This window comes from Panthera tigris, chromosome C2 (assembly GCF_018350195.1).
Source record: "Panthera tigris isolate Pti1 chromosome C2, P.tigris_Pti1_mat1.1, whole genome shotgun sequence".
Lineage (NCBI taxonomy): Eukaryota > Metazoa > Chordata > Mammalia > Carnivora > Felidae > Panthera > Panthera tigris.
This window is the reverse complement of record NC_056668.1, coordinates 38,211,478-38,231,921: the sequence shown is the minus strand read 5'-3', so window position 1 is coordinate 38,231,921 and position 20,444 is coordinate 38,211,478. Positions and strand designations below refer to the sequence as shown.

The window sequence follows — 20,444 nt, the reverse complement described above, 5'->3', positions numbered from 1 at the left end:
ACCATAGAATGGGAAAAAACACTAAAAATTAAACAGTAAAACTTTTTTTTAATGTTTATTCATTTTTAGAGAGGGAGAGGAAGTGGGGGAGAGGCAGAGAGAGAGGGGGATGGAGAATCCAAAGTGGGCTCTGTGCTGACAGCAGAGAGACCAATATGGAGCTTGAACCTACAAACCGTGAGATTATGACCTGAGTCAAAGTTGGATGCTTAATCGACTGAGCCACCCAGGTGCTCCTAAATAGTAAAACTTTTAACACTATGTTTTACCTAAATAGAATTATATTGGCATAAGCCAAAATTATGTAATTGTACAAACAGAATTAAATTTATACATTATGGACAGTATATATTGATACTGTTGTGATTTTCTTGTACTTACTAAGAATTATAATGTCAATGTTATTTTGAAACTTACTTAAAAATGTCAGGATATCTTACACCTTACATTTTCCATGGTCTGTGAATCAGATCCTGATTCAAAGGCTGTTCAACATAGAGACCATATCAGTATGTCACCAGGAAATTAGTTCTCTGCGCAGTATACCATTACTTCACATATTTGACAAATAATACATAATAGTTTATTTACAACTGTTTCTTTAAATAAATTCATTTTATCCAAATAGTATATTTTCAGTCATGTGTATTTCAAGTGAAATGATTTTTCCCTAGGCTCATGGAGGACATATTTACCAATTATTTTGGAATTTCACCTCCTCAGTGATGAGGCTTACTATGAAATAAGTAGAATTGTATTTATCTACCTGTGGAATGCTTGACCCAATACTTTCCCCCTACATCATCCACCATCTCTATATATAGATGGTACATGACAACTTGCTACTTGAGGTCAAAATCCATATTGTATTTACTTTCGTAGTTCCAACGCCCAGTATAACTCCTGGGACATCACGGTGTTTCACAGAATAGAACTGAAATTGTGACTTGGAAATTTTTTTAAGTATTAAATCTGCTTAGACATTTATAGAATAAGGGCACTTACTTAGTGAAAACCTCCTTTCTTTAATAACTATTAATTCCCCAAATTGAGGATCTGAAATACTATAAAAGATACCAAAGCATTTCCCCAAAACCTGGTTGGTCATTGTTTGCATTTTTTAAATTGCTTTGGGAGATGGAAACAGATGACACAATGGTGGTGACTATCCACCTAACCTGACTCTAGCCATCATCCCACTTCTACTGCCATCATCATAAAAGTGGTATTCCTCAGGTGGTTTATGATCATTTTAATAAATCCTGACTACGTACTGACTCTATATATCTTACTAATATATTAATATACTTATAAAATATGTTCCCAGAAACATATATAATTAGAAGATAAAGGGAATCTAACTTTAACCAAGACAAGCTTTCTTTTGAGTAGCTCTTATTCAACATGGAAAGGACTACTAAAAAATCAAAGAGCTACAATAACTATAAACAACCAGGCATAGTACTTATCACACTTTAGATAGTTAGCAAATATTTATTGAATGAATGGCTAGATAAACACACAAGCTAATCACCAGAAGTTAGAATAAAATATTTTGAATATTCTTCTCTTTGTAGGGTTTGCTAAAAAAATGTTAGTGCAATGTACGATAACTAAGAGCACTTAGTTCAGGAATTTGCTCAATCTCAGAGACCTACAACTACCTAATTGATTTGTATTATATTTCACTTTTATTTTAAAATTAAAAGCATTATAAAAAAGTAGTAACATTAGTAAAACCTAGTTTTCTCTAAAATATAATATCAATTATGGAAAGTATGCTGAATTCCAAAATATCCAAGAATTAACATTTCCTGAAAGCATTCAGGCATACATATGTGCTTTTGAATGTCCAAGTTACAAATGTTGATGCTATTATAACTTAATCTACCCTATACTAGTAAAATTTATAGTGTATGTGGTTATCTATGTTTCTCTTGAAATTGCTGGACTTAAACTACACTAGAGTAAACAAATTAAAAAAGTATATTATGTACAACTGAAGATTTTGCTTATGCTTAACGAAAATTTCCAATAATGGCATTGTCATTAGCAGATTAAGTGAAAGGAAATTGTTTCTTTACAAATATCTACTAGCACAGAGTTTAATATATATATTAAATTTGAGGAATATAACATTGAAAAAATTAATATGTTTTGGAAACAATACTATTACTTATTTTTCCCCAAAAGAAATAATTCTATTGAAGGTAGTTGTGAGTGTAAAGTGATGCAAAGTTTTCCATAGAAATTGTCTTTACTGAAAACTGGATAAGAAGAACTTTGTGCATGATAAGTAGCGATGGTTACTTCCTGCATATCCTTCCAGATATATGTGTTTCTTTTCCTGCTCTTTGCTCTGAGAGAGTAAACTACCCAGGATCCCTTGACTTATGGATTCCATTTGGGCTCAGACCATGGAAAGCATTGTCAAGGTATCAGAAGGTTGGAAGAAACAGAGAGCAATTGACATATTTCTATAGGCCACCCTTCCAAATCAGTTATAGCTTCTAATCAGAAGCTTCCTCTCACAATCATAGCTTTTGCTTTTTCATCACCCTTTCAGGCCCAACGGTAGGCTGGTTTCTTACCATTGCTAGCTCCTGGGTGCTGTATTATCTTGACCAGTTCCTTTACATATGCCTGTACCTATCTGTAAATAGTGTGCTCATTCTTTATTACCTCGACTATATTTTTTTAATAGTAACTTGATTCATATTCATTTAATATGCATGCATTTGCTAGAAAATCTGCTAACGCATATGAAATGACTGTGGTATGATGGAGTTGAAATATGAAATAAAGTGTGCTCAGGAGATCTACTACTAAGAAGGTGATTTGGTGGGGTGCGCCTGGGTGGCTCAGTCGGTTAAGTGACCAACTTCGGCTCAGGTCATGATCTCACAGTTCGTGGTTTTGAGCCCACGGCAGGATCTGTGCTGACATCTCAGAACCTGGAGCCTGCTTCTGATTCTGTGTCTTCCTCTCTCTCTGCTCCTCCCCCTGCTTGCAGCCTGCCTCTCTCTCTCTCTCAAAAATAAGCAAACATTAAAAAATTAAAAAAAAAAAAAAAGAAGTTGACTTGGGAGTAAAGACCTAAAAGAAGTGATAATTTCCACAGGAAATTAAGAAAAAAAACCCACAATAAAATGAAGTCCTTACCAGAATGATCCAGCATAAAGTGAATTAGGCTCATCCCAAGAAAACTCAGGCTCATCATTGTCTTGTCATTTACTACTCAAGTTATTCAAATCTGCATATATAAAATGGGACCTTATACATAAAATGGGACTGCCCACTGTACAGGGTTGTTGTGAATACAGTGAGAAAATGTAAACCTAAAGGTTTTTTAAAAATTTGTATTGTGTACCTTTAAGTTGTCATCATTAATTCCATGTCTTTATTGTAACTTATACATATTATTTGAAAAAAATATTTTAAGAAAGCAAAAAGAAGGGTAATGTTGACCACTTTAATAACTGCGTTATTGAGTTAATTTTTAATATTTTAAAGTCTGTCACATTGATGGAAACCAGTCGTGGGTATAGACACTGTCAGGTGGTACTTGTTGGCATGGAGCCAGGAAATCTTGTGCTTTCATTTGAGGTTCATCTCATTTTTCTTCTCCTTATCACTCCTTGTTCTAAGACACTTTATTCATGTTCTTTCTCTCCCACTGCCCCCAATATTAATGTAAAATTATCGGCAGAATAATTAGATAATTAAGACCAGTGATTTTTGGTTACGCCGTTAGTAAAATTTTATTTTCATTCCTTTAGTTATGAAATTTCCTTCAAGAAATATTTGAGAATCATTCAAACATAATTGAAAAAAAACAAAGTTACTGTGAAGAGAAATATCACAAAAAGTTATGTATTTTACATTTTTATATAAAACAAATACAAGCACGTAGAGATATGTCTGTTTAATGCATATACTATGCACCCCTGGAGATGTTTGTCCAAGGTATTTTTTGTCAATAATAGGAAGGAATTGAAGTGTTTTTTCCTGAGCATTAAGTGATCAGATTGTAGTACTTCAATTGTTTTTTCCCCCCCACACCTGCAGAGAAACACACGCAATGATCTAATTGATTTTTTCATTTCCATTGCCAAATGCCACACAGCATTCCTGTGGTGTGTCAATGAACAACACTCCCTATTCTCTCTGTCTCCTTATATCCACTCTATTCCAAATGCTTACCTACTATTAATAACAGATGTGGTAAGATTTTTGCAAAAAGAAAGAGAAGAAGGACATACATAGCAAGTGAATGAATGAGCTATGTCTAGTCTCGGTCGCTCTGACCCATTAGAACCTGTAAAACATCCTATTGAGTTTTGTTTTCTATTTAGATCTGCAGGTTCTTAAGTGTTCTAGAAAAAAGGCTTCATATAGCAACTATGCAGAAATGAAATGGAATTGTAATGAAATATTTACTTCATAGGTTAATGATTTTTGGTGTTCAGATACACAGAAAGTAGACAGGGAAATTGTTTAAAATGCAGTTCTGATCCAAACACTGGAACCTCTGATTTGGTCACGTATCGATGAACCCCTTTTATTACTCTGCTAATTGGGGTCAGAAGCAAGATTAGAAGCCAGATCTGACTCCTGTGTCTGATGCAATGTTCCCATTAAAGCTATGCAACTTACACAGCAAAAATTTGTTTATTTAATATTCAATACATTTTCACGATGACCTAGGGTTGTCTCCGTTGGAAAATACATATTCTACTAGCTGAGACTGGAATTGCATGAGGTCTATTACGGCATCTAAAGAGTGAATCAACATCTAGGACTGTGCTTTTCAAAATAGTAACCACTAGCCACACATGCCTGTTGAGTACTTGAAATGTGGCTAGTGTGACTGAGAAACTAAATTTTGATTTTATTTAATTTTTATTTAACTTAAATTTAAATATTCACATGTGGCTGCTGGCTACAGAATTTTGTTCTGCAAAGATATAGAACACTGTCCTTGTTATGGAAAATTCTCTTGGGAAGTGCTGACTATAATTTATCCCTCTGTCTTACTCTATGTGTGTCTTCAACATTTTGAAAGGAACTCCTGCTCTTTAACTAAAAGGCAGCTGCCAATATCAATGGTAGAGGCCACTTGCGTTATACTTAACCCGACCGGGTGCCAGATGCCTTTGTTCTCAGGGGCATTCTGATGAAAACTGACACAGAGGTCATACCTGGATTCAAATGTCTTCACTACCCATCATTTGCCGAATGTCTGTGGACAATTTTCCTTGAGAGTTTGATCCTTAGTTCTCTGCTTGTAAATGAGGAGGCTACTGATCATATTAAACGTGCGCAAGGTGGCAAAAGCCCGAGTTTTTATTGCTGAATTCACTGCTTTCCCCCTTATTTTACCTGAATGAGAAATCTTATGATATTAGTTTCACCTTAGCCAATTCCCCCCCCACCCCCGCCACACACACACCTATCTCCATCTGAGAAGAGTTCCTGAATATTCACATTTAACCTCCCTTACAAAGACTACCAGGAACAGGCTTCAGCTTAATTCTCCTTTAGCTGACCAACAACTGTCCACTCACAGCGTGTTTTTCTTTAGCTAATAATTCCAAATAAACAAGAAAGGTTTCCCAGTTTGAACTGGGCCAATGGGCTGCCATCCTGAGTTCTTTGTTCAACCCTCATAGGCTGGAAGGACCCTTCCAGACCTGTGTCTTCAGGTAGCATGAAAAACTTCTCGGAACATGTTTTGGGGCTCATAGCAGCAGTGACAGTGTCAATGAGAAGCACTTGTTCCATTCTTCTGGGCCACTTGCCCTCTTTCCTCTTCTCCCTTCCTTCTCAATAACCTATGTCAGTACAAAAACCTAAGTTTAGGGATACAGAACTTTTGTGAAAATTTACTTGCTTAACCCAAAGCTTTTCAACTTCAGCTGCACTTCTTAAAGTTTATTTTGAGAGAAAGAGAGAAAGAGAGAGAGAGAGCAGGGGAAGGGGAGAGAGAGAGAGAGAGAGAGAGAGAGAGAATCCCAAGCAGGCTCTGCACTCTCAGTGCAGAGCCCTATGCGGGGCTCAATGCAGTGCTCCATCCCACCAACGGTGAGATCGTGACCTGAGCAGGAATCAGTCAGGGCTTAACCTACTGAGCATTCAGGCGCCCCAACCTCAGCTGCATTTTAAAAGCACCTGAAACACAATTAAAACACTGTGATACTGTATACCCTTCAAAACTTCTGTTTTGAAAGCTCCTGAAAACAATAGGCAATATAATATGAGACAGAAATAAGCACAGAATTAAGGAGGGAGCCTTTATGTAACAGTAGCAGCCACCTGCAAAAGGTGGTGCAATCAGAGACACAGACAATCACTCATTTTTTCTATTGTTCTCCTGAGCAGTTGTCACTTGCACAGCATGTGTGTGTTACTCCAGTCATGCTAACCCATGCTCAGCTTCTGTACTTAGGCTCTGGCACAATGTAGCATGTTTGTTTGCTCAAGATAAGCTTTAGGACTGAAGTGAGGCGGGTAAATGTGGACAAAAAGATGATGTGGGACAAACCGTGATTTGGCATCGTCAAAAAATGCTTTCATTTTGAAACTCTTGCATTTGATGGACATCACTGTCAAAGATCCCTTCCACTGAGACATCACAAAGGAACTGAACCAATGACTTGTGAGGGAACACACGTTAGACTGCCACTCATGAAAGGGTATTTTATGCACAACTTTCTGTTATTCTGTTGCAACAGATTTTTAAAACCATAATAGGGTTAGAATTAGAAACAATCTAATATCAAAACTAGAAACTGGCTATACTACATTCACACACATACACACACGGAGGCTTTTTTCAACATGACTCTAAGCTATCATAGCAATTGGTAAAGAAAAAAATAAAATAAAGCAAGTTCACACTACAACAACTCATATGATCAGATATTGCGATTTTATGGCAATAAGATGCAGGAATATGTTGCTATATATCCCAAATATAACATGATGGATTTTTTTCTCACCATAACTATCCCTCAGGAAAGAGGGGCTGCCTTGTTTCTAAGTCTTTGCATTTCTTGTATTACAAGCATTTTTTTTTTTCAACAAGATCCTAACACATTAGCTTGAAATACCCTGAATCAATTCTGGTTTTAGATGTTCTATAAAGGATAACTTATAGAATCACTGTAAGAGGAGGCAAAGACATTTTGTATAGATTTTGTTTTTGTGCCTGAGGATTTGACCTCACCACTGTAGATGTCACTGTAAACATGACTCTCAAAAATATCCTTAAAAAGCAGGACAATATGTTGTTACATCGTGGAGGTCATTATTATACTCCTGCAGGATGAATGAACAACAAAAAATTGTTCTGGTGTCATAAAAAATCATAATTGTTTCTTGGGACAAATTTCTCATTGATAACATCCTACACTTTGAAAAAGCACTGCTAAGTAAGATGATTTCCTTAAATGCCAGGATGGAAAAGCAATGTCTCTAAATGAATATATGTTTTTCTTTTAGTTTAAATATGCACATATAATCAGATCAACAAATTAAATAGTTTTAAGTATATATTTCATTGTTCCATGATTATCTTTAAAGGACTGTGGCCCCCAAAACATTTTCTCTTGCTTTATACCATTGAGAAAACAAGAGACTTTCTTAAAATTGATGTCACCTTATATTTGGGCATATATGTTTAAATAATTATTTACAAATACTTGTAAGCAACTAATATTAAAAGCAAAAAGAGTTTGTTGAATCTCTGTGTGACTCTTATATATTTTCTTTTTTAACCACCGTGACTTCATTCTTTGAAAAGCAACAGAGATCACTGGTTTTAAACAGCAATCACAAATTCCTCCAAACACCGTAAAGGAGCAAAGAAAAGTAAACACTGACACATTTTTTTCAAGGAGATGTGCCATCACTACCCCAAAAGCACTAGTAGATTTAAAACCAAATATAAAGCTTACATAATATTAGCATGATAAAACTTAGATATATTTTTTACTAAGAACCAGTGAAATCAAAAGTCTTTAAGCTTCATTTTCACTTATACAACTTTCATTCCTATTGAATATACTTGAGATACAAGCTACTTTTTGTGGTTTTATTTATGAAATTGTAAAATAATTAATTCACAAAATCAAATTTTTACTCTTGAATAATATACTTTCTTTAAGCTTTAAACTATTGCATTAGATATTTCTCATATTTATCAAATTGCAAAGAGATATTTTAGTCTCATAAAATCTGTTAAAAACTTCTAAATGGGATAAAAGAGTCCTTAATAAGAAGCATTAAATAATCAATAATATTAATAGGAATTAAAATTGTATTAATACTGTTATAGTGAGTGTTTAGCAGATGAAGGCTTTAAAATTCATTTTCAGACTCTCTAAAATATTCTTAAAGTACCAAAACAAAACAAAACAAAACAAAAAAAAAACCAAAAGAAATGTCTACTACTACGAGTCCCTGTTAAACATGAATGATTTCACATCAAACACTCTTAATCAAAACATGAGAAATATAAATATGGAGTCAACCCATTGGCTTTAAGTCTGGTCAATATTTAACTCACAATCTTTAAATGACAATATTAACTTTAAATCTCACATGACTGTGAGACATTTAGCCCCTTCCTTGTGCTTCTATGAAAATATGGCCTTTAGTGATATCTGCTGCATTTGTCTTTTAAATAGCAAAATAAAACAATAAATAAAAACTCTTTCTAAGTAATGTACTTCTATAGAAATGCTAGCCTGACCTTCTGTGATACTTAACTTTATGTGACAACTAATTAATTAGACCACAGTACCCAGATATTTGGTCAAATGCCAATCTGGATATTACTGTGAAGGTATATTTAGATGAGATTACATTGAAGTCAGTACACTTTGAGTAAAGCAGATTAGCCTGCATAATGTGGTCTTGTTCAATCAGTTGAAACCTTAAGAGGAAACATGTGAGGTCCCTGGAAGAAGGGATTTTTTCTCCAAACTGCCTTAAGACTTGAGCTGCAATATTGACTCTTTCCTGGTCTCCAGTCTGCTGGCCTGCCTTGCATATTTCAGGCTTGCTAGCCTCCACAATCACTCGAGCCAGTTTTTTAGTCTCACTCTTCCTCTCTCACTCTCCATCTCTCTCTGTCTCTCTGTCTCTGTCCTTCTCTCTCTGTAGATAGCTATAATGTCTCTATGCATCTATGTATCTATCAAGATAGAGAATATTTGTCCCCTAACAATGTACTCTAAAATATATTTTGTTCATGTGTTCATTGTCTGTCCCCTACTGGACCGTATGTCCCTATAAGGGCAGATATTTTATCTGTTTGTTCACTAACTCTAACGCCTTTTACAAAGGAAACCTCAAAAAAAAAAATTGAGTCAATAAATTCGATTTTTAGCCAATCTTTCATTACATATTAAAGTTGAAAATAATTAAAATTTTCATTTTAAATTTGGAGTACATCAAAGAGAAAAACTACAGTGAGGTAAAAAACATAGTGAATTTCTATCTTAGGGGGAATGGGCACATTTATTGGACTAATTTGACTACACTTTAATCATTAAAATGGAGCTGATTTCAAATTTTCTTACTGTTATCTACACAGATTCATAAGAAATCCAGATATTAAGACCATGTTGAAGAGCTGATATATAGATATTTATATTCTATATAATTTAAATAATCTAAAGCAACAGCTCCTTATTTTTGTTATAGTTCATGAACTCGTTTCCCCCCCACGTCACCCCAGCACTTATAATAATGGATGAAGGCTTAGAAATTCAGTGTATAATTTTAGTTGTTTGCTTGAATTAAATATTATGAATTTCATTACTTTCCAAAAAAGTTTAATCAAAACCTATCATCCAATTAGGAGCCCAGTTAATTAATGAAGTCTAACTCAACTTGAAGTAAATACAGCTTTTTAATTTCAGTTTATTTTGAAACATGCAGATACTTAAATTTATTATGGGAATGGTTTCTACAATTCTTACTTTCAAGACCATTCATAAGAATAATGTCACAAAACTTTCCAAAATCATACAGCATCTTGTAAATATATTAAACTAAGGTTAATTAAAAAAAAATTATATTACCTAGAGTGAGGAAAAAGCATTTAATCTATACAGAAGGCAATTACAAGAATGAAGGAATATGATATCTAAAGAGAATATAATGGTTAAGAGAAGGCATAAAATGATTTTTGAAATAGAACTGTAACTGTTTATTTTATTAAAAAGTTGACATAGGTTATCTTTAGTGTTTATGACTTGCAAACTAAAGTATTTAATATTTAACATGTTTAAATACAAGCAGCGGCAGTTTTGTAATCAAAACGAATAATTTGAATCATCTTAGAAAAATAAATTCATTATAATTAGGATATTTCAGAATATGATTAAAACATTTAAAAGAAAATGTATTCACCTTTCTTGTCATCAAAGTACAGAGTCTGTTGAGCTGGATTTGACCACTGGAGGGAGGTGTTATCATTTTGATCAACCCTGCAGGTCAAAATCGCAGTTCCACCTTCAACAACCGTTACATTCTGTGTTAGTGGAAACTGCCCTTGGCTGCCTAAAAGGGGATTAAAGAAAATGTTGATTAAATGAGAGTTATAAAATTATTAACTTCCCAAGAACTATGTTGGACTTCTTACTCCAAATAAAATTTAAACCAACCAAACAACAACATAACTATATATTACAAAAAGACAGAAAAAAAATAATTGAAAGTCCTTAATTAGAGGACAAGACTCCTTCATACTCCCTTATATGTTCCAGAAAACCATCTTTTCTTCCTAGGCACACATGAAGATTTATATGCAAATAGTAACATGATTGTCATTAATTTCCTTTGGCCTTGCATTAATAATATGGAGTGGTTCTAGTCATCTTTGAAGATAAGGCACTGGAATAATTTTGGCTGAATTGAACTCTCTAATGCAGGAGAGGAAACACATAAGACACTTCCCTGGTAGCTTTTATAATCCTGAATAAAGTCTATGAAATATGGATACTGGAACTTTAGATTCAATTTCTGATAACATAAAAAAAAAAGAATCCTATTTTATCAGAGCTTCTTGTAGATGCAGCTGTTTTTAGAAACACAAAATGTGTTGGGGAGAACAATGTAAGTATTTTTCAAGAAGTGTTCATCTTGTGGAATATCCATCAAAGTCTTAAAGAGATTAACTTAGAAGAAGTGATAATATTCTCCTTTGTTCCTTTTTCTTGTTTCCTGATTTCCCCAATGAATATATATTTCTTTTATAATCAAGAAAAAAATCCTGTATTTCAAGTGACCCTTTGTTCCTTTTTCTTGTTTCCTGATTTCCCCAATGAATATATATTTCTTTTATAATCAAGAAAAAAAAAACATATTTCAAATGACCTTTGTCAAATCAGATCATTAGAATATAATCAAGTTTCCTATCTTCCTAAGTATCATACTAATTTATTAAGATAATTCATATAATAACTTTACTTAGTAAGAACACTTCTAATAGTTAAAACAAAACTCATGCACATGGAAACATAATACATAAATTTCACTCTAGTAAGTGATCTGGAGATGAGCTCTGCCAAATCCAGTAGCAATTATCAACATGGGTAGAAAATGACTTTCCAGAGCCAGGTTAAAATACTATTATGTGAGCAAGGTAGTTCATTAAGTCAAGGATAATTTACATATGCAAGAACATTATGATGACTTAATCACACCCATGAAATATATTTCTCTTTTCTTCTTTCGTTTTGTAATGATTCTATCATTACTACAAGCACCACTTGAGGTTATGCTGGAGCTATTGGCATAAAGGATCTTATTACCAAGAAGCCTGTTGATTGGCACCGTAAGAGACAGAAGAGCCTGAAGGGGAAAATTTCTTTCCAGACCTAAGTGACACAAGCACAGAGGTTCATGACCATGTTATATAATTAAGCCTATCAAGTATAAAATCTGATATCAGTAGCTTTGTCTTCTCAATGCCAACCTCTTAGAGTCACTATGGCAACTCCCCAGGATATCTCCCTGTAATCTTTAGGGTGGAGTTTTTAAATTGAGGTTAGGAGATGTCTGGAATAAATTCTTTGATAGTTGACTTAAAAGTCAACAGGAGCCAGAGTGGGATGTGTTTTGCCTTCAGCTCAGAGGTGACCTCTAGCAGGGAAACGTGGAGAACTATCAATCTTGTGAAGTGAGGTGAGGCGAAAACCACATAAGAGAAAACATGAGCTAAAACAGAAAGAAGGAATAATTACCAGAGTTATCAGATGAGCAGCTCATAAATATGAAGCTCAGAATGATTTTAAGATATTTTGCTCAAATTCCCAGGCATTGATGTAACACATAAATTGAACAAGCTGGGGGAGGTGGGATTCTTTAAGTAGTAAAAAGCACACAGCTGCTAATAAGAATACACAGTTCACCCCAGATAACAATTTGACTATCAACTGGTACATAAATAATATTGTCTGCTTCTTTAAAGAAGTGGAAAAAGAGCAGTGATGCTTGCAATAATTTCATCCACTACATTTGCAAAATAATTTTCAAAACATCCCCATAAGAAAATCTTATCCTTCTCATTTCACAGATGGGTAAACTGACACTGGGAGGTTAAGTGATTTTCCATGGTGAAACAAAGTCAATGAACCATTTGGAGTTTGTTCTGAAAGTTGAGAATTTTATTCTTATTTTTCCACAAGGGCTGCTGAGCCATAGTAACTTTGTCACTATTTGCTTAAGTGTGAATTAGACAACAACAACAAAATAAATGAGTAAACCCTTTGACAGTGAAATTTCCAATTCCATACCTAGCCGAGCTATGCCCTCATAAATTTCAGTTATAACATTAAAATCAAATAACAGAGGATGTCAATAGCAAGTGCTCTTAAATATCCTATCCTATTCAAAACTTACTTTGGACAATAATTTCCTTAGTAAATCTTTCCTTACTGGTCTATAGAAGAAAGAAAGTAATAATTGTTAGGGTCTTCTACATGCCAGGTACTGTATATACTGTACTGTATATACACTAGTATACCTATGCCTGTCCTTTCAGGTAGGAGATTAGGACAGCTTCCCTCCATCTTCTCCCCACGTAGATTCTGACTTTAAAGTATTATGACTTCTATTCCCTGGGACCTGCAGCCTAAAATCCCTGCAGTCAAATAATTTAGTTTTTCCCAATAGAGAGCAAACTCATGTGGAGAATCTACTAATCTTAAATACCCTTAGGATATGTGGTTTCCAAAATCAATTCAAAAGCCAGTTTTGTAGGCAGTCAAACTTCTTCTCAAGCTTTGAATTGCCTTTTACTTCTGGTTATAACCTGGAGAGAGCATCAGGTTAACTGCTACTTTTCTCTTTTAACTCCTTGTGGCTCAAGTTTGTCATTTAATTCCATTTCAGAGAGTCTTTCCAAAGAAGTTAACAATTTTTCCAATTAGAAAAATTAGTGTGTTACCAAATTAAGGATTCATTTGCAATGCAATCATCAGACAAATATTTTGAAGGACCTACTACATGCCTTGCCTTGTATGAATCAACATCTGAAAGATGCACAGAGGAAGAGAAACTTGCTAAGGAGACTGCAGAGTTCAGAAACTTTGGGAGAGGGTGTGATAGCAAGGGAGAAGGCAGTGTAGGTGTGGTATATAACTCGTTATTTTTTTCCTATCTGTGAGAATTTGTGAGATGCTTTGGTCATACCATTTGGGGCCTTACTGTAAAATTATCCTTTCTCTGGCTGAGCTCAGCACCATCCTAGATTTCAGAGGAGTTATTCTTATCAAACAAGTTTATGATCATCTTTAAAGGAAACAAACTTCCAATTTAGAATTGTAGAAGCTGGCTATTTTTCTATTTTTCCAGGCAGCTTATATCCTTCACTTTCCTCCTCCCCTCCTTGTATTTATTCCCTTTCATTATTTGCATAAATATCAGTCTCCTTTACTTGTTCCCAGGCTAATTAAAGGGCAGGTGATGAGGTTGTCTTCCTTATCTTTGAATCAGCTGCATTGCTTAACATTCTGTATTGTGAGTTGGAACTCCTAGTGGGTGCTCATTGTCCAAAATGAAGCATCTTCACAGGGTAGAGGCTGGCATTTGTAGGGGAACTTGTGACAGTAGAATGACCAGAATAACTCAAGTCTGTAGCATTTGTTCATGGTCAAAATAGAGGGGCAGAAGGAGAGACTGATTCTTCACCAAGAAAAAAAAATATATATATATATGGAAAATTTAAATTTCAAAACCCTTATTAGTAGAATATCTTAAGACAGTTTTTATGAAGTTCTAATTGAAAATCACGAGGAGTGTACATAAGATATAACAGATTGTGGTCTAGAACGGACACATCTAATACCATTGTCAGCCCCCAAAGTGAAACATAAAAAGACAGACTGTGCCAAATTTATGCTCCAGAAGGGGAAAAGCATAAAAGATAATAACTTTTCTTGGATATGAAGTATAATAAGCCCTAACTAAGCCCTTTTAGGTAGACAGACCTCTGAAATGGAAATATATTACCTTCCCTTCCTGGTCCAAGTTCCCTTGCATCAACATCCATTTTAACAGTACCCTTCCTCTATCATCTCATCCTCCACAAGCACTAAGCCAATGGTAAATATAAGAAAAATAAAGCTAAGCTTATCTGAGCCTTCACAATATTCTAGGCACTATTCTAAGTGCATTTCTTTTATTAGTGATTTACGTTTCATGTCAACCTTGTTGTTATCTCTGCCTTGAAGATGTGGGAACTGATGCAAAGAGAGTTTAAATAATGTGCCCACAGCCACACAGCTAGAAAGCACAGCAGCTAGGTTTTGAACTCTTGCACTTTGTCTTCAAACCTCATGTGCTTAACCAAAAAAATGCTTTGAAAATAAAGTGAACTTAATTCTGACTAACTTATAAAACAAGCATAGAGTTTGGAGTCAAACAATTCAAAGCTGCATGTAGAACTTTATATCTTTTTTTTTTCATTAATTTTTATTTGAGAGAAAGAGAGAGAGAGAGAACACACAAGTGGGGAAGAGTGGCAGAGGGATAGAAAATCTCAAGAGAAAATCTGAAGCAGGCCCCATGCCCAGCAGAGAGCCTGATATGGGGCTCAATCCCAAGACCGTGAGATCATGACCAGAGCTGACATCAAGAGTCAGATGCTCAATCCACTGAGCCATCCATGTGTCCCCTTTTACATCTATTTTTAATAATTGAAGGAACACTTGAAATTCAAGTAAAAGTTGTGATATGCTAGAGCTGAGTCATATCAGCTCAGGAGAGTCAACTCTTCTCTTTTGCTAAATGACATGCCTTGGTAGCTGGAAATGGACCACACTGAGAATCTTTTCACTATGGAAATTGGCAAACAACTCAAGTCAGTGTTTTTTCCCACAGAGCCAGGTGTTAAACATTTATAGAACACCACTGGAAAAGCTACCTTGGATGTCTCTTGTTGAGAGTATTGCATACATATATAGCATAAATAAAGTTTTTCTTTCTTTCTGAAAACCAATGAACTCTTTCTAATGTAATACAGTTCATTTTTGAAGTTCTTTTCTTCAAATTCTGAGTATCTTCAGTCTTTTTTCCCCCTTTATCCTCACATCATTTTCCAAGAGGCCTTTTCTCCTCCCACCCACCAGTATTCAATAAAAGTCCCTTAAATGATCTTTTTTCCTCTATTCTGTTGAACTAATACTCTTCATAGTCTGCCAAGTTTATTTCTAACCAGTATCAGTGATTGAAAACCATTTAGGTTAGTTTCAGTAGTTAAATGGAAACAATTTGCTAATTTATTGCTGTGAAAGTCACTTTAATGAAGAGCAATTATTCAATAGCCTGCAAAGATGGCTCTTTTGACCCTGTCTTTAAATAGCCGACAGAGAAGCTGCCATTATTCCTTCCATGTTTCCATTTCTCACGTACTTAGAGAAAAACGGTTCAAACCTTTCCCTGTCTAGATTAGGAATTACCAAACTCAAAATCAAATGAACTGAGTCTTGACTCTTGTTGGCCTCAGTTGACCTCAGTTAGTTACGGGCTGTCCTTGCTTCACACATTTCAAGAATGCTTTCATTGACTGACCACCAAGAACCTAGCACACTGTCAATAGTACATAAAGAAGCAAATTCTAAGTTAATGGCCACCTGGACCTTGCTGACAGGCTGTGATGTGCCACTACCGTGGAGAGGCAAAGCAGCAAAGGGAGATCTTTGAAGCCAGCAGTATTGTTGAAAGAGAGCAGACAGGCAAAGATGCATGTTTGAACACTGATCCCAAAACACGGCTCTGCTTCCAAAAACGGCATCATTCAAGCCTTGCTATCTCTTGAATGGATGATGAGTGAAGGCAATGGTTTTCTCCATCTCTTTCCCTGCGCTAAAGATTAAATGTGGGCCACAACAGTGGATCAGTGCACATTGTGCATGAGTGCTTACTTACCAAGAGCAATAATCACCTGAGATATATCTAGACAGACAGGCAGAGGTTGAGTCTCTGCACATCTGAGAGGGAGTGAGTTACAGTTAGTGATTTTTCAGGGTAAATGATCAAATTTTGTGGGCTATTTAACAGGAACTGAGGACCCTCATTATTTTTCTTCCTGAAAATGAGCACAACTTTCTCAAAGGAAGAACCAGCTTTAACAACAGTGAAGGAGAACAAATAAAAACAAGATGTGAAGAGAATTTAAGATATAGTTTTTCAAAAGGAAAGCATGAACTTCTCATGAGATAAGCAATGTCACCTATTTTGATCCTTCATTTTAGAAAATATTTATACTTAATGAAAACTGTCAGTGAAGCCTACAAAATCATTTAATTAAGTAGAGTTATCGGCATCTGAATCAAATGGCATGCATAATGTTTTGGCTTGTTTTTAAATATTTTTGTGTACTCTCTAAAACTGCATTTTATTTTTAAGTTTATAAAAAAAAGTTTGAGAGACAGAGAGCACGTGCAGGGGAGGGGTAGAGAGAAAATCCTAAGCAGGCTCCATGCCTTCAGTGCAGAACTGGAGAGGGGCTCGATTCCACAAACCAGGAGATCGCCACCTGAGCTGAGATCAAGAGTCGGGCGCTTAACCGATTAAGTCACCCAGGTGCTCCCAGAACCTCATTTGAAATGCAAAATACTGGTCTCATATTAAGGTTCTCATATTTGGGTTATGAAAAGCAGAAGGGCCAAATGGATCAGTAGATACACAATATGCTAAAGGATCTGAAATACAAGAAATGACAGGAATAGGCAATTTGTTTTTAACTGAAATACAAAGGCACCTTACTATGCTTTAGGTCTTTCCCTCAACTCTTCCCAGCTTTGTATTTCTCTCCCTCCCCACTCCAACTCTTCTGTTCAATCAACAGGTTTGAGGTTTATACAAAGAACCTGAATCTTAGAAAGTTCAAGATCATTCTTATTGCTTAGAGTCTAAAAATATATCTAAATGCACACACAGCATGCTATTACTTCCACTAAATTACTGAAGGCATTCTAAACAAATAACCTTCTAATGTGAAAGTTGTGGCTCAGTAGTTGTGTGTACTGAAACACATATTGCATACTAAAGCCTATTGGATTGAAAAGCACAAATGCTATTAATGCAAGCTTAAAATTCTCAAGAGAAGTGCAATAAATGCTCTATCATGTGAGAAAGGAAATTGGAGGAAAGATTAAGACTGATAACTAAGTGCAAAATGTTTCCACTTTTGGAATGTTCCTCTGTTCCCATGAATATTTAGAATTCTCTAGTAATTTTCCCGTGATTTCATTCTAGCACTTAGGTTTGTTCTGAAAAACTTTAAGTATTTTTGTTTTCCTAGGTTACCACATCATTTATTTTTCTTTGACTCTATCCTTTCAGGATTCAGCTTGCCTTATAGGGATAACACCTGGTATCCACCTTCTGTGCCACCCTCTGCCCAGCCACTATGGAGCATGGCCATCAGTCTGGTACTGCTTGCCAGTTTCCATAGAGACAGGAAGCACTTTGGAGACCTGTGTTCCATTGCAACTGCCAGACCAAGGCAGGAAAGAAACAAAGCTGGCGGGCAGTGGGTCTTGCAAGGCCAGGAAGGTTGGAAGGGCTTTCTCTTTCTGATATCGGAGCATAACAGTGCCAAATTGGCAGGTTCAACAGTTACAATCCTGTAGACCAGATTCTGGTGTTCACTGTGGCCATTGTGAGCGACCCATTCTGCTCCCAACTCCTGGAGCAGAATCTCTGTGTACTCAAAGTTTGGCCCAGGGCCTTTGTTGGCTTCTGATCCATGACAAAAGGCTCTTTCAGATTTACAGTGGCTCCCACAGCTCCTGACCCAGAGAATCATAATTCTCCTGTAGAAATTTCACCTCTCTTTCCCTTTTCCAGAATGTGATAATAGGTTTTCCTGGACATTCATAGCAAACCAGGAAACCGATGGGATTACCATTGGATTGTTTCCAATTAACCTACACAGTGACTGTGAGTGGGTGACCCAGTTAACTACATAACATCATATCAAAACTAGTTACTATTTGCTGTGTCTATGATAGGATTTATAATTAAGAGTCAATTCTTGATTATCAGAATCAGGGCTGGTTCTGAAGAAATGTATAATGTAGGTGAGATATAACATCAGTGCCTTTCCCTACATTTCAAAATGTTTTTGTGAGATTGTATACTTCGGCTTTCTGTATTATAAATATTCCCAGCAGTTATTTTTTTCTATCCAAAGTAGATTTCTTAAATTTCTTCCATTAATTTTATATTACTTAGCCATATCACAAAATCTATGTTTTCCTTAATTTACAGAATTCTAAGTTTCAGATAATATTTACAATATCCTGGGAAATGCTATTTTATAGCTGCTTTATGTCCTTGCTTACTGGTTGTATTGCTTTAGTATGTTTTAAAACATTATGTGATTTTTAGGGGCCCCTGGGTGACTCAGTAGGTTAAGCGTCTGACTTTGGCTTAGGTCATGATCTCACGGTTCCTGAGCTGGAGCCCTGCATCAGACTCTGTGCTGACAGCTCAGAGCCTTGAGTCTGCTTCAGATTCTGTGTCTCCCTCTCTCTGCCCCTCCCACATGCATTCTCTGTCTGTCTCTCCAAAATAAATAAAACATTAACATTTTTTAACATTATCTGATTTTTTAAAAATATGCCCAACATTTTAAAAACTTATGTTTGTACAAAATCAGATCTTTTCATTCTTTGCTTCCTTTCTGCCTCTTATTCTGCAAAAATGCATAATAAACAAAACGTTGTTAACATATTAAGGACTTAGTATACCAGACTAAATAAAAATATATCGGGTTCTGCAACTGAAGTAGATTTTAGAAATAAAGGCTTTAAAATATATTTGTTTTCATTAATTTAACTATATTTAACTTATCTACTAAAGTGTTTTGAGTTTTCTCAAAAAGCAAACAGTAATTTATTGAATGGACATGATAGTTTTTCAAGGAAAAAAATGAACTTGATGAATTGTTCACATTTATTTCCTTAAAGCTGTTTTTCTTCCTATACATATATATCTTCAAGTATTGTAATGTGGAAAACCAGAAAGCAAAGGAAATAATTTTAAAATGAAAAGGAAACTGTAGATATTACAAAGCATTATAAAAGAATAAGAGAAATTTAGAATTATTTTTATAACTTCATAAAGGCTTACTTGGTAATTATCATGTGTGTATAAATTCATTTTATCTCTCTAGAATACTGCTTTCAGGGTGAATGAACATGACCTAGATAGAACTGACTAGCTTTACTTGCTAACTGATGAACATTTGAGAGGCAGCCTTCCAGAGAAAAGAAATTTATGACCACAATCACAGTCTGGTTCACAGGAAAGCTCCATCACGTAACTAAATTCTAAATTGAGATGTCAACCTGGAGGAAATATTCTGGAAAGGAACACACAGATGGTAGGACTCTTCTAAAGACAGGGTGAGGAATATAGTGCTGAATGTACAATAATCAATCTTTTGGAAGAAAAAAAAAAGTACTGGGTGGGACATAAGTGTTTAAAATTGAAGTTTCTGGGAAAAACTTTAACCCAAGACTAAAAAGGGGGAAAGTGCTCGCTTCAGTAGCACACATACTAAAATTGGAACCATACAGAGAAAATAAGCATGGCCTCTGTACAAAGATGACAAGTGAGAAGGGGGAAAAATGACACCTATATTTTCCATTTCACCAAGTAGGTCTTACACAGTTCATATAGTTAAAGAAAGTAACAAATTAAATTATATTATAATACATTTTACAATATATAATAGCCTCGAGGAAAATTAAAATTCCTAGTAACATTTCTAGGAGCAAATTAAATGAAAAAAAATGCAAGAAAACAAAACAAGCATTATTAAACCCTAATTTCAAATACATAATGGTTTAAAAAATACAAAATGTAGCTATAAAAATAAAGTAAACAGAAAAAGGAAAGCTGTAAATTGAAGAGAC

At 35.1% G+C, this 20,444-nt stretch overlaps 1 protein-coding gene and 1 non-coding gene across 2 annotated transcripts in view; one reads left to right on the top strand and one right to left on the bottom strand.

The window, feature by feature from the left end:
- The window catches only part of CADM2 (cell adhesion molecule 2), a 261,876-nt gene extending 247,310 nt beyond the window's left edge, over positions 1-14,566 (bottom strand). The window contains exons 1-2 of the mRNA XM_042999149.1: positions 14,527-14,566; positions 10,423-10,572 (exon numbers count right to left, since the gene is read on the bottom strand). Coding sequence (XP_042855083.1) covers positions 10,423-10,572; positions 14,527-14,566 — 190 coding nt within the window. The remainder of the gene's footprint in view (positions 1-10,422; positions 10,573-14,526) is intronic.
- Positions 14,567-20,061: 5,495 nt separating this feature from the next.
- Positions 20,062-20,169, top strand: LOC122230807. Its single transcript, XR_006207892.1, has one exon. It is a non-coding gene; the product is annotated as a U6 spliceosomal RNA (small nuclear RNA).
- Positions 20,170-20,444: the final 275 nt, after the last annotated feature.